The sequence below is a fragment of the Marmota monax genome, unplaced genomic scaffold, assembly GCF_021218885.2.
Source record: "Marmota monax isolate L192 unplaced genomic scaffold, Marmota_monax_Labrador192_F-V1.1 WCK01_AAM20220418_F8-fsc00057, whole genome shotgun sequence".
Taxonomy (NCBI): Eukaryota; Metazoa; Chordata; class Mammalia; order Rodentia; family Sciuridae; genus Marmota; species Marmota monax.
This window is the reverse complement of record NW_026693933.1, coordinates 1,939,292-1,967,138: the sequence shown is the minus strand read 5'-3', so window position 1 is coordinate 1,967,138 and position 27,847 is coordinate 1,939,292. Positions and strand designations below refer to the sequence as shown.

Below are 27,847 nucleotides of genomic sequence, written 5' to 3'. Positions count from 1 at the left end.
TTCGTCCCATTTGTTGATTCTTGGTTTTAACTCTTGTGCAATAGGTGTCTTATTAAGAAATTTGGGGCCTGCCCCCATGTGATGAAGATTAGGGCCAACTTTATCTTCTATTAGATGTAGAGTCTCTGGTCTGATTCCTACCTCCTTGATCCATTTTGAGTTGACTTTTGTGCATGGTGAGAGAAAAAGGATTCGATTTCATTTTGTTGCATATGGATTTCCAGTTCTCCCAGCACCATTTGTTGAAGATGCTATCCTTTCTCCATTGCATGTTTTTTTAGCACCTTTAGGTAGTTGTAATTTTGTGGATTTGTCTCTGTGTCCTCTATTTTGTACCATTGGTCTACCAGCCTGTTTTGTTGCCAGTACCATGCTGTTTTTGTTACTATTGCTCTATAGTATAGTTTAAAATCTGGAATCATGATACCACCAATTTCACTCTTCCTGCTTAGAATTACTTTAGCTATTCTGGGTCTCTTATTTTTCCAGATGAATTTCATGATTGTTTTTTCTATTTCTGCAAGGAATGTCATTGGGATTTTGATGGGAATTGCATTGAATCTGTAAAGTGCTTTTGGTGATATGACCATCTTAACAATATTAATTCTACCAATCCATGAGCAAGGTAAATCCTTCCATCTTCTAAGGTCTTCTTCTATTTCTTTCTTCAGGGTTCTGTAGTTTTCATTGTATAGCTCTTTCACCTCATTGGTTAAGTTGATTCCCAGGTATTTTATTTTTTTTGAGGATATTGTGAATGGAGTTGTCCTCATTTCCATTTCAGAGAATTTTTCACTGATATACAGGATTGCCTTTGATTTATTGGTATTGATTTTATGTCCTGCCATGTTGCTGAATTCACTTACTAGTTCTAGAAGTATCTTGGTTGAATTTTTTGGGTCTGCTAGGTATAGGATCATGTCATCGGCAAATAGTGCTAATTTAAGACCTAAAAAGAGCATACTACAGGGACACAGCCACATTAATGTTTATAGCAGCACAATTCACAATAGCTAGAATGTGGAACCAACCTAGATGCCCTTCAATAGATAAATGGATTAAAAATGTGGCATTTATACACAATGGAATATTACTCAGCACTAAAAAATAACAAGATCATGGCATTTGCAGGCAAATGGATGGCATTAGAGCAGATTATGCTAAGTGAAGTTAGCCAATCCCTAAAAAACAAATGCCGAATGTCTTCTCTGATATAAGGGGGGTGACTCAAAATGGGATAGGGAGGAATAGCATGAGAAGAAGATTACCACTAAATAGGGAAGAGAGGTGGGAGGGAAAAAGAGGGAGAAGGGGAGTTGCACGGAAGATGGAAGGAGAACTTCATTGTTATAGAGAATACATGTATGATGTTGTGATGAGGAAAAGAAAAAAAAGTGTGTCACATTAGATTGGATAGAGAGAAAGGATGGGAGAGGAGGGGAGGAGTAAGGAGGATAGGAAGGGCAGCAGAATAGAATAGACAATATGATTGATGTATGTACATTCCATGTATGTATTATATGGCAAAATACATTCTGCTGTCATGTATGACTAAAAAAATAAAAATAAATCGTATGGTAAAAAAAGAGAATTATAACAGGGAGTTTGAAGTATATCAGCTTTTTTTTTTTCCTCAAAAAAAAATGATCAAGAATGGAGGCAATGGAAAACAAGATTCATAAAAATAAACAAATTTCCAATGCCCAATAGATTATATTTGCCAAATTATGCAAACTCGAACTGAGTTAATGGGTAAAAGAGTTTATATTTGAAGCATCTCAGTGAATTTCCAAACAGCAGAAACAGAAACATAGCACAACCATTTTTAGAGACATGAACAAAGTCAGGATGTTCAAAGTAGATGGAATTAAACTAGCATGATGTTTCTCATAAGAAACTGGATGCTGGAGACCAGTGCTGGAGACCAGTATTCTGAAGGAAAATCATTACCTACCTGACATACCTGGTTAAACTATCAATAATGCATATAACTAGAATGATATGGTCAGAAGTGGCCAGTCTTAAACCTTACCTCCTGTAGAATGGAGGAGGTATTTATCAATATAATTGAGTAAATCACAAAGGAAGAAATGATATCTTGGAGACAGAAAATCCAGTGGGAGAAATAATAAAGGAAACTCTCATTTGATGGTAATAGCTCCAAAACCAACCCGAGACCAACCATTCTAGCTTGGGAAGTTAATTTGAATGATATCAAGTGGAAAAAAAATGTTCATAGACAACTGCTATATCTGCATATATTCCTTGGGAAACATTTCTGCTGCAGAATTTGGGAAGAAACTAATGATAAAGATACTGGGAAAGAAACAAACTTCGTGTAAACAAAATATGGAAGGAGAAAATATACTACATATAGCATGGTTCAGCAGTGCAGGATATATTCATAGTCACAAAAATGCACACATTTATTATTTTTATCAAAAAACAAAAAGAGTAATGTAAGAATGTCACTTAAAAAGTGGAGAAAAATGCCAAGGAAGCAGCTAGAGCAGTTCCATGTTTGTTTCTTGACAGTGTGAACCAGAGTAAGGTAAGAGTGGATCAAGATTTGCTATTTTTTTTTTTAATACCTATGAAAGACTGTTTGGAAGTAGCTCTGAAAAAATAGCACATGTCAATATGATATTTCTAAAATGATAAGCAATAATTCCTGAAAACCAAACAACACATAATAACAGATAAATATTATCAAATTAAAGGCAGTGACTGAGACTCTCAGTAACTCTGGGCTTCTCACTAAACACAGAATCTGCAAACATTGTATAATATTCTTCAAGTATAAAATGATACTGAGGTGATCTGGTATTGTGTGATTTTTGAAAAAGGAGAAGAAGATTTAATTATTTCAGTTTAGTGTAATATAGTCTACTCTATGTTAGACTAATTCTTTTGAAGTTGCTAATTCATATGAATGAGATCTCTCCACTATGGTCTAAATGTTGGTGTTTCCCCCATAGTCATATGTTGAAATCTAATACCCAGTAAAGCAGTACCAGAGGTACAGCCTTAGGGAAATGATAAGATTAGAGAGGATTAGGTCATGAGAGAGATTTACCTTCATGAATGGAATTATTGCCCTTATATAAGACCCAAGGGGATTTGCTCTTTCTGCCATGTGAGGTTACAACAAGAAATCACTATCTTTAGAGCAGAGAGCAAGCACTCATCAAATACTGAATCCCCTTACATCCTCCTTACATCTTATCTGATAGAGAATTATGATCAACAAATTTCTATTGTTTATAAATTGCCTATTATTTATAAATTTCTATTATTTATAAATTGTAAGGTACTTTGTTATAGCATGTCAAATAGGCCAAGACTGTCTCTATTAACTAGAATATCTAATTAGCCAAAATTCTATTGCCTATTTTAGAAATATTTCAATTATTCTCTCATTTTTAAAATATAGACAATGAATTCAAAACTAGTCTTTGAACTTTGTGTTTTACATTATATCAAAAATCTTATCAGATTTATTTTCATTAAATTATATATCCTTATTTAACTTTCCCCTATGAAAAAGCTATAAAATCTCAGCTAAGAATTTGAATAAAAGTGATGAGAAGATTGATTCTGAAACACCCTCTGCTGCAATTTTTAATTTGACATAGCAAAATATGATGATAAACAATTTTCCTAACACATTTAACATCATTCCCACTGATCTAAAACAATGTAATTAAATGATTAATGTAACAGCATAATCTATTGAAATTTTCCTGATTTTATTTTTGTCCCCTCCAAAACTGGGCTAAATTATTTAACTTTGATTTAATTTTGCTGTTATATTGCACATTTTGATTTCTAACTATATTCTTCAAATGATAGTAAAAACTTGTCAAATTGGTTGATTCTATAAAAGGAAATGAATGAGCCAGCAACAGAGCTTTCATTCAAACCAAAAATATTAATGTGCATTTCATCACTAGAAATGCACAAAAGCCAAGTGCTTTATGCATATAGGATTTCAGACATGCTGTATGTGTATGTATATGTGATTTGACTAGAATGAGATTCATCATCTCTTTTATGCAAACATTATTCTTAAATGCAAAGATGGTCTTGTTTTTTACTTTCTTTTTAAAAAAAAGTATATTTGAGTACATATTTTTGGTGAAAAGTTCAGTGTATGAGCATGAATATTTTGAGGGAAAATTAGTATTTTGGATAAGTTTAATTGAAAGAGCAATTAAGATGGTTCAGTTGACACTACAGTTGACCTATATGATATTTTACTCAGATTCCAATAAGTCTTTTAAAGAATTAAGGTCCATAGTTATGTAAATTAAGTTGGAAATTTAACTTGGAAAAGGATTTAAATACTAATTTGTTGGCAGCAGGTCCACCTTGGCCCCTGGAGCCCCTACCTCCACTAGTTTGTTCTGCATGCCAGTGTGGCCAGCTCACAAGGCCATGGCGAACTTGCGGTTTTTCTGTTCCTGCTTATCCGTCTGAGACATATGTATCCCACGGGAATGCCTTGACCTTTTCTGGTCTGATGGACTTATTGTTAAGGGAGGTTTCGGTACCTGACAATAATAGATGTTGAAACTAAATTTCTCCCCCCTCCCTCCTGCTTTTGGGTAGTTTTCCACTTCTGCTGCTTGGGGTATAAAAAAAGGTGTGTTAGCAATAAAGATTATTATTGACTCCTGGATGAAGAACCTTGGTGTCCTGTGTGTCTTTTAACCTCGCCGTCCCTCGCCGGACTCGGCTCCCTTGGCCGGACGCGGCACTAATTCATTTGCAAAAGCAGTTTTTAAAATGTGATTTAAATGGTTCTTCTTAAATGATGTTTGAATCTCATTTTTCCTTTTCTTAAATGGAAGATTACTGAGGGTTTTTTTTTAATATTTTTTTAGTTGTAGATGGACACAATATCTTTTATTTATTTATTTATTTATTTATTTATTTATTTATTTATTTTTTATGTGGTGCTAAGGATGGAACCCAGTGCCTTACACATGCAAGGCAAGTGCTCAACCACTGAGCTACAAACCCAGCCCCATACTGAGATTTTTTTATTTTGTAGACTTCACTTTACTCATAAGTAATAGTTCCTAAAAATGCATATAAAATTAGTTTTTTTAACATCAACTAGTACTTTATTTTTGGAATAGTCAAAAAATACATCAGTTGGGTTAATTTCAATGTCCTTGGTTCAAATTTGTTTTGAAAAAAAGACAAATTGTAACAAATATTTTGCGTTAGGCACACACAGAGTTGTATCCTTAATATGCTAAATTATTTCACCCTTCATCCAGAGCTTCAACACTATTCCTTTCTGAGGATTTACTTGATCAGTCAGGCCTGAGCTTGATTTTCCTTTCACTTGAGCAATGTTTGCATAACTAATCTGGCACTAGTGATTTACTGTTTTGTGTTGTTTACATTTTCATATGAACATTTTCATTTTCTTTTTCCACCTAAAGAACAAATTTTTAAAAGCAGGCCCTCTTCATTTTACTTATGTGTATGAACGAGGGCAGATACTGATATTAAAACTAAGCATAGAGCAGTTCTGAGGCCAACAAAAAGTGAGGCTAGATTTCTTTTCCAGCTTTGCCACTTATTAATTGTGATCTTAAAAAGTTGTTTTTTCAGTTTCCTCTTCTTTAAATAGAGAAAATGAGTGCGGACAATTGTAAAGATTAGCGAGTTGGCAGTTGGCACAAATATTTTTTTTTCCCCCAGTCTTTACTTCTTCCCCCTTATTTTAATGATGGGCTTTTGGTATCCCTAATTCAAAAGCAGAATAAAAAGCAAAAATTTTACTTATGTTGGATAAGGTCTTGTCAGTGGCCAAGGCAAAAACTATGAATAAAATTTGAACTTACTAGAAAAATTACTAATTGCTATTAGAATCAATTTGAGTTTTGTGCTTCAAGTTTTTATTTACAATCTATCTACCATTCATATGTTAGCTCATTTGTGCTGCTAAAACAAAATACCTTAAATTGAGTGGCTTATAAACATGGTTCTGGATGATGTAAAAAATAATTAAAAAAAAAAGTCCAAAATCAAGGTGTCACTAGATTCAGTGTTTAATGAATGGACAAAGGCCCATTCCTTGTCCATACATGACCATCATATAACTGTCACTTTCCCTGGCTGAAAAGGTTAGGGTCTCTCTGGGGCATCTTTCATAAGAGCACTGATTCTCTTCTCTAATTAACCAATCACTTCCCAAGTCACCTTCCAAAGTTTCTACCTCCTAATACCATCACTGTGGAAATTAGGACTTCAACATATGTATGAGACATGCATAAATATATGTACAAGACATTCAAATCATAGAATTCCATGTCACTGGATGGTGTAAAGCATGAGGCTATTTCTTTAAACTGAATTACTAATAATAGCAAGGTAGCAGGTTAAATCCCCATGAAGTTCATTATTTTCCCTGGGTTCAATAGTTTTGAGTACTTTTCTAACCTGAGCCAACCAAGAGAATGATTTATATAATGAATCAAAATCCAAATCATTGATAAGGAAGAAACCCCCACATCCTATTCCTATTCAATAATATGAAATAGGTACATTGTTCTTCATAAAAGGTAATACCTTAAATAACCCATAAAACTGAAAATGCTTCAGACTTTACATGACTTTAACATGATTGCAGTTTCTGAATTTCTTGCTTCAATAGCATTTTTTCCCCACTGTTGGGCTTTGTGGTTCTTAAACACCTGCTGCATGCCATTTTATATAAATTTCTTTCACTTTACTTACATTGCTAAAGCTTCCCTCCTATTGCTATATTCTCCATAGGGGTAGAGGTATAGCTGGAACATGTTATACTGTGGAAATTACTTCTAAAATGCAACTGACAATTGCTATTATTAATGCAATTGATCACTAAGCTCTTATGTCTGGAAGAAGAGGGTCAAAGCATCATTAAACAGATCCAGATTCTCCCCTGTTATCATGGGGATGAAATTTTGGTATAAAGTTTAATAATAGAGGAAATTTTGAATTTAAATCTCTCTTAATATTGGCTAGAAAACGGCAATGGTACCATTTAGCTAACATTCATTTATAACCTTTCGTCTTGCCATTTGGTGCCTCAGAGTTAAACCACTAAGAGTTTTGAGCATTGTGGGAAAGGTTTCACTGGCACCACTTACTACCCTTTAAGAACTTCCCTTCAAAATGTTGGCTGCCAAGTATGTGGTATCCTGTGGAGCAAGAGGATGAGAACATAGATTGCAGTGAGGCTGAACAGTTTGCACTTCCTAGCAGTGACACCAGACATCAATCTTTCCTAAAGACAGCCCAGAACACATGAAAATAACTATTTAGAGAGAACAAATGAGACATTATCCAACCAATAAAAAAAAAAAAAAGCTCCCACCAAAGCATTTTCTTAGCAAGTTTCTCAAAGATGAAGGCACACTGAAATTACTTAGATTGCCATATTAAAGAGACAACTAACATACAAATCTTTTAAAAAAAATAATGTATATATTTGTGAGATTAAAATTATTTATGGCATAGCATTTGAGAATCATCTAATTGCATCTTAGCGTATGTGTGTGTCGTGTTTTACATGTGCATATCAGCTGGCCTTCCAGAAAAATGCTAATTTGGTCACAGTTAATCTGTTTCACATGGTCTTCAGCATCAAAGGTGACATCATTATAGGAAATAGTGTTATGTAACTCTCTGTAACCCCAGGAGAATATTTTATTTTGTTATTTTTTTTCATCAGTTAACAAGGTTTCATACAAGTTGATCATAGGGAAAGAGTTTATTATTAGGAGAAAGTTGTTTTAATCATTTCTTTTGACCTATGCTAATTCATCTTATTTACTAATAGATTTGTGACTGCTCATAGTCAGATGGCACTAAAAAGATCAGAGATCAAGGCGAGGTATTGAATAGTCTCTGGTATTAGACTGTACCACATGGGCCTTAGACTTGGATGATATTTTGCTTCATGTCCTTTTGCATATAACTCACTTAGTGGGTTTTCATCATATCACTTTTTAAATAATAGTTTCTGACACTAATGACCTTACATAAAATTTTTCTAGAGTCTTGTTTTTGAAATTCTGTCTGAATACAAACAGTAATCCTAGGAAAGTGTGTTATTCAATAATTTTTTTTAATGTGGTAAGAGTAAATCAAGTTCACACATGTTTTGTGGCAGAAGCAGGGAGGGTGGGAGGGGATTTTCCAAAACCATGACTGACTTCCTCCAGAGTTTAAAAGCAGGCAGAGATTACAGAACACTTGGACAGGACATCCCTTTGTGTTTTGACCATTTCCTTCTTCTTTCTTTGGGGATTTACAAATGTTTAAGAGATCTTGTGTAGCCATATTTTTTATTTGTTTCATATTAAATGTTTCATGAGAGAAAATATGATTGATAGTGCTATGTATCATCTTCATATTCTTCTAACCTCAAAAGTACATTAGAAACAATATGATGTATATCTTCAGGGAAATATTAAGTTTACTATAGATAACCTTTATTATGAAAAAGTGAGATTGCCTTAATACTGACATCAGCATCAGAAAAGTATTAATAAATCTAAGGGCAGCATCCAGTTGGATTGGATCCAATTTTGAGAGTCTAATCTCTGAGACCAAAGAGACAGCAATATACCATGTGCTAATATTGGATGAACTTTGTTAGAACTAGAGAAAATATCTTTTAGTATGAGAGCTATCTTGTCTCTTTAGAATATTCATATATTAATATAGTTTCTGAGGTTCTTCATAAACTTTTCCTTATAAATTTTCCTCTAAAATATCAAAAATCCTACATCCTGAGGCTGGGGTTTTGGTTAGGGTTTTGGCTCAGTGGCAGAGCACTTGCCTCACACATGTGAGGTACTAGGTTCAATCCTCAGTACCATATAAATATAAATAAACAAAATAAATATATTGTGTTCATGTATAACTAAAAACAAAATATTTTTTAAAAATCTCTCATCCCACATTTTTCTTAATATTTTCCTTAAATATACAATTGTTCCCATTACTTATCAAACCAAACTTTTGGGTAATATTTAGTACAGTATATTAAAGACAAGTGCAAGAGGAGTGTGAATTTATCTTTTAAATTTTATTTATTCAGTAATATTAATTTTTGTCCTGATTATATGTTAAATACATAAATACCCAAAGAACAATAAGAAAGAAAGAAAGAAAGAAAAAGAAAGAAAGAAAGAAAGAAAGAAAGAAAGAAAGAAAGAAAGAAAGAAAGAAAAGATCTAATTCTTCTGTAGAAGCTGTCCTTGGCTCTTAGCTCCCTGGCCTGAGTGACCAAGGTGATGGTGATGCCATCAAGCAAGAAAGAAGAACAGGACAAGTGGGAAGACTATGAGGTCAGTTCAGGGAATCCTAGGTATAGAATCTGCAAAAGGAATTCAGGTCTGGATGTCTAAAGGGGGATTATGCTTGAGAGAGGTCAACATTTGGACTAGTGCTTATTGAAGTCATTGTAGGTGATAGTACAACCATGAAAAACAAGAAGAGTGAGGAGTTAGGAAAAACAAGAGTTGATCCCTTGACAGTGGGTGAAAACAAGGGAAGTATCAGGGGAATGTACATAGTTGGAACATAGAGAGGGGAGAAGCAGGGAGCTGGCAATATTATTGAAGCCAAATTATTTTTTTCCAGTTTTCAAACAGAAATGATGGTCAAACATTTCAGAAAGTTCAAGTAGGATGACATCTCAAAAGAGGCCTTTGATTTTGGAAATATAGAGAACAACAATAACTTTTTGGAGAGATTCAAGTGACATTAACAATGAGTTTAAGAATGAATGGGGGGGTAAAGAAGTAAATAATCCACCCTTTTCAAATGTTTGAGATAAAAACAAATTAGGGAAAGGAAGGGTCAAGGGATTGGACTTCACAAAATGGAATGTTTGGATAGGATTGAAATTAGAGTGAATCATAATAAAGGAAAAGAAAAGTTAGAAAAGGGATTGATTTTGTAATCAAATAAACCATATAACTTCATTATTGATCATTCAAATGAACCAGTTTTATCCAATAAGTGTATGTTTAGTCAAGAAAAAAATTATTAGTATGTATTATCCAAAGACACAATGGTTAGGTACTGTGTTAAATTACAAAGATGGACAAATTAAAAAGATGGATAAACTACAAAGCTGTTTTCCTCTCATTAGAATACACATAAAATACTGTAAGATACAAAATAGTAGAGCATTTGTGTTGTCAGAGGCCTGTCTAAGGAAAATGATTGTGGAATAATTTTGTCTGGGGAAAAAATAATGATAGTTTCCTGAAGAAAATGACAGATGCAGTAGTTCTTAAAAAAATGAAGAATATTTTGTCAGGTGACACAAAGATAGAGGACTATGACAATGTTGAGAGTATTCAAAGAGACCAGAGAATGAGGACAGGTTTGTGAGAAAGAGGAAGAGGAAGATATGCATTTTTTTACATAATATTCATGTGTCCAAAGCTATTGTTTTTATTTTATTTCAACCATTTCAAAAATTAAAAACTATTCTTAGCTTGCTGGCAATTCCAATCGAGTGGTGGGCTAGATTTGGTCATGGGTGTATGTTCATCAAGACCTGCACAGATTTTGAATGCCATGAGGGCAGCACATCTGACTCACAGTTAGCTCCCAGCGCCTGCATAATGATTGTACTGAAGCTAAGAGGCCTCAATCTATGAAAGCAAATATGGAATGGGAAAGAAGTATATCCATGACACAGTGGATGGAGGGAAGCAAATATGGATCTTGAAGGCAGTTAGAAAGACTAGAAAAAGGTTTAATAGTCATATTAAAACACCAAACCCAAACTAATAAATATTAACAGAAGACAATGAATCGGTTAAAAAAAGAAGATTTAGAGTTGAATCTGTGGAAATGGGGTTAGGATTGGGGGGACAAAAGAAGTAGAATATGAGGTTACCCCTGTTATAATTACTGGGGCAATGCTTCTGAATAATCATTTCCATCCCTCAGTGTCCCAAGGTCAAGGACTATCACTCTTTCTTCACCTGCAACAAGAACCAGTAATGGTGCATATCTTGCCTTTTAAATCAGACACACATTCGGATTTGAGGGTTACAATGAAGACAGGCTGACCTGTTTCAATTAGGACATTCAGCCCTGATCTAGTCTGGCACTTTCACTTTATTAAGAAATTAACTTCATGAGATACACAAATTGTCAAATTCATCATTATTTACATTGTTAATACCGATAGATAAATTTGATTTCAAATTTCTCTTATTCGACAATGCCAACTTTTCTGCATACAGAGCTTGTTTTCCCCATGGGTGAGAAGTATGGTAATCCATCTTAACCAGAAATATTTCATTTAGTATGGTTTAGATAATAGATGCCCCAAAAAACTCATACATGAGAAAATGCAAGAACATTCAGAGGTAAAATGATTGTGTTATGAGAGCCTTAACCTAATCAGTGAGTTAATCTCCTGATGGGGACTAACTGAATAATAACTAAAGGGAGGTAGGGTGTGGTTGGAGATGGTGGGCATTGAGGATGTAGCTGTAGGGTAGAGTACAGTTTCTCCCTGTTTCCTGACCATCATGTAAGCTGCTTCCTTCTACAGCACTCTTCTGTTAAAATGTCCTGCCTAAATTCTAGCCCCAAGGAATAGAGCCAACCTTCTATGGAATAAGACCTCTGAAATCCTGAGCCTTAAAATAAACTTTTTTTCTCCCCTAAAATTGTTCTTGTTGGGTCTTTTAGTCATAGCAGCGAAAAAAGCTAAAACATTTGTTACATTTTGTATAATTTCAGTATTCATAACAATTAAGAGTCCTTTAGTTTCAACAACACATATTTCTCCTGAGGACAAAAGAGCTTTTGGTACACATCCTCAGATATACAATGCAGAATTCCCCAGGGGTTTCTGGCCAGGGTCTAGGGACACATACGCTTGAACTGAGAGAAGTTGAGATGATTATTCGATCTTGTTCAGTATTAATATTCAGAATGACTGGCAGTAGAAGGAAATAAATGAAGAATGATGGAACAAAGAAGAGGAAGACTATCTACTAAAATCAGACTCTCTTATTCATAACATGACTTTTAGTCAACCTTGACAATCACCTTTAATAAAATAGATAATATAGTCAAATATTATAAATTTTTCTTAGGGTAGTAGGCAGCCAATTTATCTCATGGTTTGAAAGTGTTAAATAGAATATACAGACTGACAAGCGGCAGTAAACCTCAGTGGCTTCAAACTGTGGGTCAAAGTGGCACTCTCTGCTCTCATGCCTGAATAATACACTGTTACCTTCTGTCCATTGGTAAAACCATTAACATAATACTATGTATCTATAGTACTGAAATATAAATCTTTATATATTTCATTGGCTATCAAAGCATGTATCTTATCAAATATACATAAATACACACAGGGGCACAATATGTAGCATGCATGCCTATATATGAAAATTACATTGTATCTTTTCTCTGTCTTATTATGTTTTTGAAAAAAAATGTACCAAGTCTTCCCTTTTTCATTTTCACTTCATAGATATACCTTTATCCTTCCCTTTTTATAGTTCCAAAAACATATATGCAAGCACTTTCCTGCTATGAATGAGTGGTATTTAAAAATTTTGGTTATAGGTGGAGCTCAGTGGTAGAGTCCTTGCCTACATTGTACAAGCCTTGAGTTAGATCCTCGGCATTAAAAAGAAAAAGTGCCAGAAATCGTGGTTGCAAAATGGCTTTTTAGGAATTTGAAAGATCTTTTCTTAAAGAAAGTATCTTTGTAAGCTTAGGTTCTCAGATCTGCTGGTATACAGATTTATAACTATCATGAAACTGAAATACTGTACTATGTGATGTAAATACCATACTCAATAATACTGTGAGAACTGCTTTTCCATTTGGGAAACCAAGGAACATTTTTCTCTCCCTGCCTTTTTAGGAGATAAACTCCCTCTTAATTTCTTTTCTACCTTCCTGATGCAGGATAAGGGAAATATGGAGTTAATTTCAAGAAATAGTTGGTTTGGGGACATGGTAGGGCAAGCCTGTAATCCCAGTGACTCAGGAGATTGAGACAGGAGGATCACAAGTTCAAGACTAGCCTAAGCAAATTATCAAGGACTTAAGCAACTTAGGGAGGCCTGTATTAAAATAAAATCAGAAAAAGTTGAGGATGTGGCACCCTTGGTTTCAATCCCCAGTAACAGCAACAAGAACAGCAACAAAAATAGAAATAAAAAAACATACAGTTGGTTTGAATTTTTTGTGGCTTTGGACAAGGACTCTAAGTTGGAATTGGTTAAAGATGATAAAGTGTTCAGAGAAATCGGAAGTAAGAGACTATAGAGGTCTGTTTTAGTCAATTTTGTATTGACTAAATTGATATAGCAAAATATCAATGATGGGCTAACTTTACAAAGAAAAGAGACTTAGCTAACAGTTATATGGCAGTTCAAAGGCATGGTGCTAGCCTTGGCTCAGCTCTGGTGAGGACCTTCCTTGGCTGCATTACAACATGGTAGATGTTAATAACAGGACCTTGAGCATGAAGAACAGATCACATCAAGAAACATGAATCTGCAACAAAATGAAACTGAATCCCTTTCTCTCGCCATGCACAAAAGTTAATTCAAAATGGATCAAGGAGCTTGATATCAAATCAGAGACACGCCATCTGATAGAAGAAAAAGTTGGCTACGATCTACATACTGTGGGGTCGGGCTCCAAATTCCTCAATAGGACACCCATAGCACAAAAGTTAATAACTAGAATCAACAAATGGGACTTACTCAAACTAAAAAGTTTTTTCTCAGCAAAAGATACAATAAGAGAGGTAAATAGAGAGCCTACATCCTGGGAACAAATCTTTACTCCTCACACTTCAGATAGAGCCCTAATATCCAGAATATACAAAGAACTCAAAAAATTAGACAATAAGAGAACAAACAACCCAATCAACAAATGGGCCAAGGACCTGAACAGACACTTCTCAGAGGAGGACATACAATCAATCAACAAGTACATGAAAAAATGCTCACCATCTCTAGCAGTCAGAGAAATGCAAATCAAAACCACCCTAAGATACCATCTCACTCCAGTTAGATTGGCAGCCATTATGAAGTCAAACAACAACAAGTGCTGGCGAGGATGTGGGGAAAAGGGTACACTTGTACATTGCTGGTGGGACTGCAAATTGGTGCAGCCAATTTGGAAAGCAGTATGGAGATTTCTTGGAAAGCTGGGAATGGAGCCACCATTTGACCCAGCTATTCCCCTTCTCGGAATATTCCCTAAAGACCTAAAAAGAGCATGCTACAGGGACACTGCTACATCGATGTTCATAGCAGCACAATTCACAATAGCTAGACTGTGGAACCAACCTAGATGCCCTTCAATGGATGAATGGATAAAAAAAATGTGGCATTTATACACAATGGAGTATTACTCTGCATTAAAAAATGACAAAATCATAGAATTTACAGGGAAATTGATGGCATTAGAGCAGATTATGCTAAGTGAAGCTAGCCAATCCCTAAAAAACAAATGCCAAATGTCTTCTTTGATATAAGGAGAGTAACTAAGAACAGAGTAGGGTGGAAGAGCATGAGAAGAAGATTAACATTAAACAGGGATGAGAGGTGGGAGGGAAAGGCAGAGAGAAGGGAAAATGCATGGAAATGGAAGGAGACCCTCAGAGTTATACAAAAGTACATACAAGAGGAAGTGAGGGGAAGGGGAAAAATAATATAAGGGGTTGTACCCCTACGAATGTCAGTAGAGGGGGCAGAGAGAGAAGAGGGGAGGGGAGAGGAGGGGAGGGGAGGGGAGGGGAGTGGGGATAGTAGAGGATAGGAAAGGCAGCAGAATACAACAGACACTAGTATGGCAATATGTAAATCAATGGATGTGTAACTGATGTGATTCTGCAATCTGTATATGGGGTAAAAATTGGAGCTCATAACCCACTTGAATCAAATTGTGAAATATGATATATCAAGAACTATGTAATGTTTTGAACAGCCAACAATAAAAAATTAAAAAAAAAAAAGAAACATGAATCCAGAGAGCTGAGTAGGGCCATGGTCAGATTTTTTAATAACCTTCTCATGAGATATACTAACAATAACATAAGAACTATCTTAATCCCTTCAGCATTTTCTCCAATAATTGACCAAAAGACCTCTCTCTAGGCCCTTCGAATTCAAAGTTCACTTACCTCCCATATCAACATACTGGACACCAAGTTTCACATGGACTTTTAGTGACACACCACATCCAATATGTAGCAGAATCTCAACCTTGTTCTTAACATTCATTCAGGTCTCCACCCTCCCTCCCACCCCCCCCCCATCCCCACCCCACCCCACCCCACCCCAGTTCTATTGCTCCTCAGGACCTATTTCCCTTGCCACCCCTAATAGGTTTGCTTGCCTTGGGACCTTCTGCCCTAGCATTTTACTCTGTCTCCTAGGGAATAGAAGCAGTCATATAGCTTCCCTCCTGCTGCTGTCAAGACAACCCCTCAATCCTGCTGAAGTTCTTTCAGAGTTGTTACCGCTTGACCTGGCAACTTGCCCATTCTGCCACCTTATCCCTTACACACTTAGATAGTAAAAGGAAAAAAAAATGTTACATATGAATGTAATAAAATGGTAGAAACAATAATCCAATTCATCATCTTTTTGAAAAAAAAATTAAAGTCAGACTTGGGTTTTCTAAAGCAGGATAATGATAAAAGGACTAAGGTCTAAGAACAGGAATAATTTTAGAAAAGACAATGGGCATTCTGGGCAGAAAATGGGAATGGGCTGGAGTTGTACATGCTAACAATAAAACACAAGTCTTCTTTTTCTTTCCTTGGTATGTTCAGTCCTGTTATAATCAACTGCTTCAAGGCAAAGCTAATCTCCTCATTAGAATGAAGTGATGGATGATTCAAGGTAACAGAATAAAGGGAGCAAAAAGTCACAGGGTAGTTTTGGATTTCTTAGAGCCATATCTTTGTAGCAGTCATTTTGGGAAGTTGGTGATAAGAAAATTAGCTATGCTAATTGAAAGTGGCTTTAAGACATAAGAGTTTGCCTGGCATCTAATAAAGTGTTTTCCCTATCGAAGTCAGTCTGTAGAAACACTGAGTGGTAGAACACAGATGTAGTGCAATCACTGGTATTTTGTGTGGTTATTACATCACATTCATTTGTATTAAGAAGAAAAATTACCTGTGAGGAGGTATTAAAGTTAGTTCACTAAAAGAGAACAAATCTCAGTGACTTAACACAATAAAGATTTAAATTTCAATCACATCCCAGAACAGGGGTGCTGTTCTCCCTGCTGCTTTTCGAGGACCCAGAATCCCTCCATCTGGTGTCCTTGTATGTCCCAGGGCCTTAGTGTCCTCGACTGACCACTCTGCATCTTGCTTGCAGTTAGAGAAGAGAGAAAGTGTGGAGAGAGCACACCGGATTTGTACCTTGAAACACATGACACACAGCATTTCCACTCACACTACATTAGGAAGTGATCCTATAAATTCACTTAGGTGCAATGGGGCTAGAAAACACTGACTTTACAACTAATAACAAAAATTATTAATATGCAATAGGAATAAAAACAATGAATTACCTTCTGCAAGTTATTAAATCTCCTTGTATCTCCATTTCCTCTTCTATAAAATGACACCTTTAGGGAAATATATAAGTTAATATATGGAAAATGTTTAAAATATTCCCTAGTACATGCTAAGTGCTCTTTGGGTTTATGATCATTGCTGTTATTATAATTATTATTTTTAATTTCATATTTGAATAAGGATACAGAATGACTTTTATGACAATTCTAACTATTGGGACAATTAGGGCAATGACCCAAATTTGAATGCATGAGACATTTTGCAGTTTCATTGCTAGGACATTCTGAGAATGGATAAAATAGAAAGACAGGGAAATGGTCATTTAGCCTTATTAGGCATAGAGTAACTAATGTACTCTTTTCTACTAGGAAGCCCTGGTTATATGTGGCATCCCATAAAGTGACACAAGACAAGCAATTTACAGAGAATTTTTATTTTAATAGGTTGTAATTATTTCTTTCTAGTATCAGACATACATTTGGTTTTTATGTTTTTATCTTATGATAGGCCTTGTGAGGGCTATTAGATTTTGTTTTTGTTCTTTTATTCTGTGCTTTCATCTTTTAGAATATGTAAGCAAAAATTTGTATATGCTAGAATTTCAATAAACTAGTGCTAAAACTATTTTAATTTTTAGAAACCCACACATGAAATATAGTCTTTTAAAATATATTCTTAATTTTTAGACCCTGTAAAATGGTTTTAATATAGAACAAAATGGACAAAAATGAGCATATGTTGAAATTCTGATATTTTTAAATTACTTTTTTATCTGTAATACAAATTAATTCTTTTTTAAAAAATTAATTTTTACACAAATAGAGCACAACTTTTTTATTTCTCTGGTTGTACAAGATGTATACTCACATTGTTTGTGCAATCATACCCATACATGGGGTAATAGCATCCATCTCATTCTACCATCTTCCTTCCTACACATTCCCACTCCTCTCATCTTCCCCTCTGCTCAATTCAAAGTTCTTCATTTTTCCCTTGCTCCACCCCCTGCCCCATTATGGATTAGCATCTACTTATCAGAGAAAACAACAAATGAATTCTTTAGGTTGTAATAACATAATTATCAATGCAATTTGTATTTTTTAGCATTTTGTTCACATAAGTCAATGATGAGCCCTACATTACTTCTTACTTTTACACTGAATAGAAACAAAAGTGTTGATTGGAAAGACAAATTCTTATTTTTTGCTTTATGTTAAAAAGCAATTTCTTATTGTATCTTGTTTAAATTTTGAAAGTGCATAGTCAAACAAATGGAAAAGCCTTTTTTAAAATTCTGCATTTTAGGACTTAAAAGTTTCCACTAAACTTAAATAAAAAGAAAGGAATGACTTAAAGTGTGATTCCCAAAACAATTAGAAGGACAGTTTAGTATTCATGACAATTTTAGTACATTCATTTGTTACTATCTCTAGAGAGATGACTTAATGTCTACATGTGGTCATACGTCTAGATAAAAGATAAAAAGTTTGCTCATTTTTTCCAGATGAGTGGTTTCTATGATGGAATATTTGGAAATATGAAAAATGTATAAAATATGGAGGTACAGCCAACTTACCAGTTTTATTCTAATTGATTATTTTATAAATACTCAGCAGTTTGTGTTTTAATATTAAGTGGGCAGAAGAAAACTTAGAAAAAAATGGAAGTGTCAAGCTTTACTGGTAAAAAATTAACAATATAAACCAGGTACCATCATGCATGCCTATAATCCCAGTGGCTTGTGAGACTGAGTCAGGAGGATTGTGAGCTCAAAGCCACCATAGCAATTTAGTGACAGCCTAAGTAACTCAGCAAGACACTGCCTCTAACTAAAATTTAATAAAAGGAATGGAGATGTGGCTCAATGGTTAAGTGTCCCTGGGTTTAATCCTAGTACTAAAAATAATAATAATAATTAACAATATCATCGATTTTGTCATCATAAATTCATTTGCTACATTGGGAAGTCATTGAAATTGGGATAATGCAATTGATAACATTATTAGTCAAAGAGCAGAAGATATGGAATGTATTGGGAGTATTTTCATTGTTATTCTCAGGATAGATTTAGTTTGATAACTTGCATCAGTTGCTTTATTTTGTTTGCTTAGCTCAATTAATTTTTTGAAATGATATATCAATCCTGCTTAGTTACTGGGAAGAAATGGAATGGACTTCTCAATAATTCACTTGTGCTGATTAGTACCAAATTTACAGTGGCAGTTTTTTTTAATTCAAAAGTCACAGCTGGGGATGTGGCTCAAGCTGTAGCACGCTGGCATGTGTGCAGCCCCGGGGTTCGAACCTCAGCACCACATACAAACAAAGATGTTGTGTCTGCTGAAAACTAAAAAATAAATATTAAAAAAAATCTCTCTCTCTCTCTCTCTCTCTCTCTCTCTCTCTCTCTCTCTTTCTCTCAAAAAAAATTCAAAAGTGAAATGTTTGGTGTATTGTTAGATTTCTTGGTAAAGACAATGCACAGTTGATTCAATTCAAGAGGTTTAGCACTATCATTCAATAGTATATTTTGAGTTTCATATATCTTTCACATATTGGAAATTACCAAAGATGTGCCATCTAACTCTAATAGAACTGTGAATCCAGTCATCTCCATTTCTGAAGGAGAAATAAAATCCTAGGGGAGAGTGAATCAAATAAATCCCTGCTGAGAGAGAGAAAAAAATTTCTACTTCAATGAAACTCTTTTTCCATTTTCCTTTTCAAGCTTATTTTCCTTATATATAAAATTAAAGTTTGGACTATCTGACTCCTAAAGACTCTTGCAGCTCGCAATAGTTTAAATATTTTTATCTCCTCCAAAATGCAGGTATAAAAAATTAATCCCCAATGCAACACTGTTAGGAGGTGGTCTCCATTGAGAAGTGTTTGGGACATGCAGGGCTCCACCTTCTTGAAAGAATTAACACAACTATGAAATGGGTTTTATAGGATTATATTTGCCCTTGCCCTCTTCTTCTATTGGGCCCTATGAGAACACTTGCATCCACTTTTTAGGAGGAAGCATCATTCAGAGGTGCCATCTTGGGAGAAGAGAGAATGGGTTCTAATTTACTAGTATCTCGATCTTGGACTTCTCAGCCTCCAGAATCATGGGAAATAAATTTCTGGTTTTGTAAATAACCCACTGTCAGATATTCTGTTATAGCAGAACAAAACTAAGGTCTAAGACACAGCTTGTATGTTCCATGGTCACTGAAGAGTAGGCCAATGTTTTATAACATATGAGTTACATGTTTTTAGTGGAGCCGAGTATACTAACATTTTGCCCAATTCCTGTAACATCTTTCGTCTTCATAACTGGGTTAAAAAAAACACATTTATTTTTAGGTGTAGTTGGACACAATGCCTTTATTTTATTTATTTATTTTTATGTGGTGCTGAGGATAGAACCCAGGGCCTCACACATGCTAGGCGAGTACTCTACCACTGAGCTACAACCCCAGACCCCATACTGTTTTTTGTTGTTGTTGTTGTTATTGTTGTTTTTGTTGTTTTTTTCCAGTCTATGAGTGAAGGAAACACCATCAATCCAAAGATGCCCTAGGACATTCTGGCCTGCCCAGTATTGGGAATTAAATGGCTGTCTCATATAAGTGTAGAAATTCTATGTAGACCTGTGTTTATATCTTGAATTAACCTAAAGGGTCACTTCTCCCCAATCCATAGGTGACAACATATGAACTGAGAGTGATATATATATATTTAGATGTATAGCCTATATAGACAACTAACTTCTAGACACTAACAGATTTCACATTATCCTAAAACATTTCTCCAAAATAATCTTTGTTTTCTGTTAAACACAGTTATAACTTAATACAACTCTCAAGTATGTATATTAACTTTCATGAAAATTTTTTAAAAAGTTTGTTCTTTATTAGATACTATTACAAAATGAAAAGTCAAACTACAGCCTAGGACAGAATAGATGGAAGTCTCATATCTAATAAAGGGCTTGTATGCAGAATATATCGAATATATTGAGAATATATTGAGATCTCCTGAAGAAAACAATACAACTAAATGTGGGCATACATTTTTAATAGTTACTTCAAAAATAAGATTGCAGATAGCAAATAAACACATGAATCATTATCATTATCCACGACAGCTATGCAAATTAACATTTCAATGGGATACCTATCATAATGACTATCAAATAAATAAATAAATAAAAATTAAATTAATGATTTCAAGTTCTTCCAGAGATGTGCAACAACTTGAACACTACTTGCACACTGCTGGTGCTAATACAAAAATGTACAGCCACTTTGGAAAAGCATCTGATGGTTTCTTAAACTAAATGTAAACATACTGTACAGCTTAGCAATCCTACTCCTCAGTGAAGTAAAGACTTCTGTTCACACAAAATCTCAATGACAATAGTGACAGAAGCTTTATGTGTAATTGTCAGAAAACAGGAAACATCTGAAATGTTCTTCACATGAATAAATAAAAACAACAACAACAACAAATTTGGCACATTTATATAAATGGAATATTGCTCAGCAATAAAAAGGAACAAACTACAATAATCACCACAAAATGGGGGAATTTTTTAACATATTATGATAAACAAAAGCAGTCAGATGCCAAAGAGCTAAATGCTTATGATTCCATTTATATGACATACTCAAGGTAAAACTATAAGAAAACAAATAAGTTAATGCCAGGGGCAGAGAGTAGAGATCGGAGTAGACCTCTGCATTAATTTTTAATTGTTTTATAACAAATTAGTAGCCTAAAGTAAGGTACTTTTATCACCTTATGATTTTTGTGAGTCAGAACATGGGGATGGCTGAGATATTCCTCTATCTCAAGCTTCATAAAGTTGCAGTTCAATGGTGCTGCTGTCAGTAATCTGCAGTGCCATCTGAAGGCTTGACTCGGGGAAGATCTGCTTCCAAACCCCATACCAATTCTTGGCAGGGTTCAGTACCTTGTGGCATTTGGACTCAGAAGATTATTTCCTTCCTGGCTGGGCAGTCAGACACCTCTCCCAATTCCCTGTCACCTGCACTTCTCCAAAATGCAGTTCACATTTGATTCAAGCAGACTATGAACTCCCATTTTTACCCCATACACATATTGCAGATTCACATGGGTTCCATCCACATCCACTTTTTTACATACTGCCATACTAGTGTCTGTTGAATTCTGCTGCCCTTCCTATGATATGTCAAGAGCTTTGTAATGTTTTGAACAACTAATAATAAAATAAAATAAAAAAAGAAACAGATGAAATAAAAAAATAAAAAAATAAAATTAAAAAAAATGCAGTTCACATCATACAACTGGCTTTCCTCAGACAGCATGCAAAAGCAAAAGTGAGCAACTGTGACATAAGCTACTGTCTTTTTTTTTTTTTTTTGCAACTTAATATCAGCAAGGGCACCCTATTACCTTTTCCATTCTATTCTCTGGGAGTTGCTAAATCAGCTCACACCCAAATGGAGAGAATTATAAATCAGCATGACTACCAGTGGGCTAGAGTTACCAGGGAACATCCCCTCAACACTTCCCTGAATCCCACTCATTCATATTTCCTCCGCATTCAAGGGACTCTGGCCTCTCCCAAAGTCACAAAATTCTGCCCTATTGCATTATAAATTCTAAGTTCATGATATCATCATCTGAGTCAGGGACCATCTTAGATTCTGTCTCCCTCCTCCACAAAGTGGGTTGGGGAGACTTTGGGGTTGATGAAACTGATTACATCTTGACTGTGGTAGTGATTACATAGATGTATCTGTTAAAATCTTATAAAACTGAATATTCAAAGGATAGTTTTTATTGTCATTTATATTTTATTAAAAATTTTAAAAGTTAACATCTCAAGAATATAGTACACTTGAATGTTACTTAAATTTTGGCCAAATTAATGGAATTGTTGACTAAGTATTAATAATATATATTTATGCAAATCTACACTTTGACATTCACTGGAAAGCAGTATAATTGTTTCTAATTATGTCATTGAAAAATTATAATAACATTGCATAACTTATACAGTCTATAATTTGCTTATAGGAAAAGAAAAATATTGTTGTTGAAAAGAACATGTAATTATATTAATTAATTCTTTCATAGAAATAAGCTCATTCAGAATAATGTATTTCCCTCTTTTGTTTTCTTTTCTTACAACAGACAATTTGTCAGTGCAAGTGTTAGGGAAGATAAACATGTAAATGCACAATTAACTTTTTCTCATTTAGTTCTCAAAAGAATTATTAGAACAGTTTTTTTATAAAATGATTTTTGTAAACATTTTTTAAAATTAACTTTCTTCCAGGCTGAATATAAATTGCAAAAAAAAAAAAATAATAAAGTCCAGTTTTCCTACTTGTTTTTCCCATTTCTAAAAAGTGACAGAGGTAAGGTGGTAGGATCCTGTTACTGTACCCTGTTTATACAGCTGTACTTCATTGAAGGAAGGCTTGTGTTACACACAGTTTGTGATAGGAAGTAAATGCTTTTAAAACAACTAAAAAGACAGGTCTTTAACCTCCACCTTTGTGGATTCTTTGTTCCACCATTCTTTTCTGTGGAGACTATAAGGAAGTAGCTCCAATATATATTATGAGTCTCTAATGAAACCTTATCTAATTAGGTCATCCCCTTGTTAACTTATTTTATGGATGCATTAGGATGAATTTTTAAAATTAAATTCTGAGAAGTCCAAAAATATACAATGTGTTGACTTATAAGGAAGATTTATAAGTAGTAAGTTCTGAAAAGCATGGTGCTGAGTATGTTCTAAAGGGAAAATAGTGTTTAGATTGCTTCAAGTGTTCAATCTGTAAACAGTCTTAAAACCTTAGTATATTCATCAACTTTATTACCTCTTGAACTCACACCCCACAACACAGGAAGAGAAACAGTGCCACAGAGTTTCTTATATCTCTTACATATAGCTGTGTGTATTAATCAATAAGCCAGAGATTTTGCTTCTAAATTATTTCAAAGATTATGGCAGGGAAGTTTGAGAGGTCATCATGGTGAATTAGTCCTCATTTGTATAGGAACAATTTTCTAAATTTCTTGGGTAGAAATATAGTGTCAATTTTAGAAATGATTAAAACATTAATTATTCAGTATATAAGTTACTTATCAGAAGCTGGGTAATGAAAATACTTTTATAGAAAAAATCTGATAAGCCTACCTATTCAGAATCCTGTTCATAATATTTTCACTCTCACAAAGTTAAGTTCTTCTTATATCTCTGAGCTATCACTTGTTGACTAAGATAATTTTGCTTTCCATGTTTTGTTTGGTAACTCCCTAAACAAAGTGGTCAGAGAGCATACAGCAACTGCCCAGATCAGTAGACTGGTATTTTCACAATTAAGGTCCATAGTTACAATCCCATACATCCAATCCTAAGCTTTTAAATTTATTATCTATACTGATGATACAACGATCATATCATATGGTTAATTCCATCTCCTGGATTTGTAGCAAAAGACCAAACATAAATTAGTTAAGTAAGAACAAATACATGTTTTTAATTGAGTGTTATATATAATGTGACATTTTTAACTGGGATTTTCTTAAGATGAAAAATATCTACACAGAGAAAAATATGGGCAGAATACAAAGTCACCTGGCCTCTTCTGTTCCTTTTTTTTTTTGAAGGGTCATTATGAAGTCATACTTGTAGGCAAAACAAGCCACTCTCCTTTTGAGTGTGTGTGTGATAAAAATAAAAACATTCATTGTCTTCTTTATTATAAGAACAATATCTACTATTTGGAAAAATTTTAGAAATATAATACTATCTTTGTAAGGTATGGGAAGAACCCTATATAACCATTATTTAATGTATTTTTGTAAATAAAAGGAAAACTTTAAATCTTAGGACCGAATATTGCTATTTTTCTTCTTATTTCAACATTTTTTAAGACTTTTCAAAAGCCATCAGGAAATAATATTATGTAATAATTCATTCCAAAATTTATGTACTAATTTCTTCCATCAGCAATCTTCTTTAATTAGAAATGTTATCACATACTGAAAAATCATCACTATCCATTGACTACATTGTTACCACATTTCCAGTTGGCTTTTATGATCTGTCATATTGTAATATGTTAGTAAAGTGTAAATTTCAGAAGTTATTTTAGTTTGCTAGAGGCATTAATTATGTCATATATGCTATACATATTTATTGGCTACGTTTCAAGTTTTTATTTATTTATACTCTGTTGGCTCCTGTTTCCAAAAAATGATTTGAGCAGCCTTATTTCAATTATCATGGTGTTGGCTAGCTTTTCCAGAGATATTCCAGATTTTTCATCCTCACTCAAGAGAGAAACATGCATAAATGGACATGGAAGTTACTTTGTTCTTTTTCTCATGGCTGCTTTCAAATTATGTGTTTTGCAGAGGTTAACATTATTTGGGCTGGACACCAAGTGCACCACAGTTCTGAGGACTATAACTTGTCCACAGCACTGAGGCAATCTGTCCTCCAGATATATACTTCCTGGGTAAGTTATATGAAATTGAATAAATGTGATATAATGATTGGTTTTTTAAGGCTCAACTATTTCTTTTTTTCCACCATTTTTAAAAAAGTTTATTGGTTCTTTTTAGTTATACATGATAGCAGAATACATTTTGATATAATAATTATACAAGCATGGAATAGATTTTATTGTTATAGTCCAATTCTTAAGGATGTACCTGATGTTACATTGCACATATATTTTTAAAATATCTTTATTTTATTTATTTTTTTAATGTGGTGCTGAAGATCGAACCCAGTGCCTCACACATGGGAGGTAAGTTCTCAACCACTGAGCTACAACCCCAGCCCTTGAACATATTTTTAAAAAGAGTATAGAATACTATTTTTAGTTAGCTTCAGGTTGTAAGCATGGTGTAATATGGAGTAAAAGGAAAGTTCTAGGGATTAAAATAAAAGCTCTAAGAAACCCTACATGCAAAGAGAAAACAGATTGTGATTTGGCATTAGGGTTTAGTATTTAATATCTCGTGACTTTGATTAGTGTTTTGTAATGGAATAGGTATAAAACCATCTGCATTATTGACACTGCTCTATTAGTGTCTAGTTGAGAGTACTTGATCCCATCTGATTCAAATGCATAATATGTCAAGATCATTGTACTGTCATGTGTAACTAATTAAAACAAATAAATTTAAAAAAGAAAAAATAATAAATAAAATAAAAGCATTCTGTCCATCTACAACTACAATTTTTTTTTTAAAAAATGAACATTTAAAAAATGAAAACCCAAAAAAGTTATTTAGAAAAACATAAAATGACCAAAAACTTATAGCCAGAGGGATATTGTATTACCTATTCTTATACTATTACAATTAGGAAATTAAACGGTATGTTAGGGACTATGTCAAGTCACCAGAAAAATCATGGAGTATTTTCTTGGAATACCTTCTTTACTTAATGCTAAATAATTTAAAACGTTTGTGTATCAAAGCAAACATTGTGGAGTAAAATGCTTATTAGGAGTATTTTAGTTTGAGAAACATAGGGTTCAAACTTCTCAATCTATAGAAAAATCATCTGGTCACTCAAGCAATTAAGTCACTTGATCAAGTACTCTCAGCTAGGCTCAACTATTTCTATTTCCTCCTATTAAACTAATAGAAGATGTTTACAAAATTTTCCTCTGTGAGGTCAGCCCCTAAAACATTTCTTTCTTCTCTGCAAGACCAGACACACATGAAGCAAATGGCAGTCTTTTGTTTGGCTTAAAAACACACCTTGACATATACAGCAATATGAGAAAGTGACTGGCATTTTAAATTTACTCTCAACTAGTAAGGTAATGTACAAACAATGTATCCCAATCCAAATACATACAAACAGCTTTCATTAGAAACTTTTAAGAGCAATTTAAAAAGTCAGTTCCTATTTCTGCATGCCTAGGTAACATCTACTTCAACCCCTTTCTTTTTTACATTGTTTAGTTGAGAAATAGTAACTGTATATATGTATAGGGTACAATGTGGTGTTTCTTTACATATTTACATTTCAGAATTATCAAATCATGGAAATTAGCATATCCATAGGTGTAAACATTTATCTTTTCTTTAAGGGAAGAACATTTAAACTCTCTCTTGTAGATATTTAAAAATATACAATATATTACTACTAAATATAGTCATCTTGCCAAGGAATGAAACACCAGAAATTGCTTCTTTAACTTTGTACCAGATGACAAATGCCTACATGTTTTTCTCCACCTCTACCCTCACACTGACATGCCCCTCTTCTGTTAACTACTGTTGTACTCTCCATTTTAATTTTTTAACTTCCACATATAAGTGAGATCACACATTATTCATCTCTCTGTGTCTGGCTTATTCCACTTACCATAACAATTGCCTCTAGGTTCATTCATGTTGTCAGAAATAACAAAATTTCTTATGTTAAGGCTGAATCATTTTCCATTGTGTATGTACCACAGTTCTTAAGCCAGTCATCCACTGATAGAAACTTAGATTGTTTCTATATCTTAGTTATTGTGAATAATGCTGCAATAAATATGTGGGGCCAGACATCTCTTTGGCATGTGGATTTCAATTACTTTCGATATAATCCCTGTAGCAGGATTATTGGATCGTAAGGTAATTCTACTTGTAATTTTTTGAGGAAATTTCAATGATGTTTTCCAAAATAGTTCTACTAATATACAATAGTACTGACAGTGTTAAGCATTCCATTCTCTCTGTATCTTTGCCAACACTTCTTATGTTTAATCATTTGATAATTCATTTGATATCCCATTTTGGTCTTAATTTATATTTCTCTCTGAATAGAGATGTTGTACAGTTTTGCATTTATCTGTTGATCATTCCTATTTCTTCTTTTGTGAAATGTCTATTCCAGTTCCTTGCCCATCTTTAATTGGGCTATTTGTTATATTATCTTATATTAACTCAAACTCAATAGTTTGAGTTCCTTATATATAAAATATTGTCCCCTTATGTAATACATATTTTGCAAACATTTTCTTCCAATGTGTGAGTTGTATTTTCACTCTAGTATTTCATTTGCTGTGCAGAAGCTTTTTAGTTTGATAAAATATCATTTGTTTATTTTTACTTTTGTTTCCTGTGCTATTGAAATCTTATTCAAAAATCTCTCCCAGACCAATATCATGCAGGCTTTCTCCTGTATTTTTGTCTATTAGCTTTATAATTTCAGGTCTTATGTTT

The 27,847-nt window shown here is 33.9% G+C and overlaps 1 protein-coding gene across 5 annotated transcripts in view; it reads left to right on the top strand.

Annotated features, from left to right (window-relative positions):
- Window positions 1-27,847, top strand: part of Agmo (alkylglycerol monooxygenase) — a 337,598-nt gene that overhangs the window by 87,751 nt on the left and 222,000 nt on the right. For 4 of the 5 annotated variants that reach the window (XM_046463535.2, XM_046463530.2, XM_046463532.2 and 1 more), the window contains exons 5-6: window positions 25,028-25,131; window positions 25,398-25,425. In XM_046463535.2, coding sequence (XP_046319491.1) covers window positions 25,028-25,131; window positions 25,398-25,425 — 132 coding nt within the window. The remainder of the gene's footprint in view (window positions 1-25,027; window positions 25,132-25,397; window positions 25,426-27,847) is intronic. The other variant, XM_046463531.2, reaches the window with a different exon arrangement.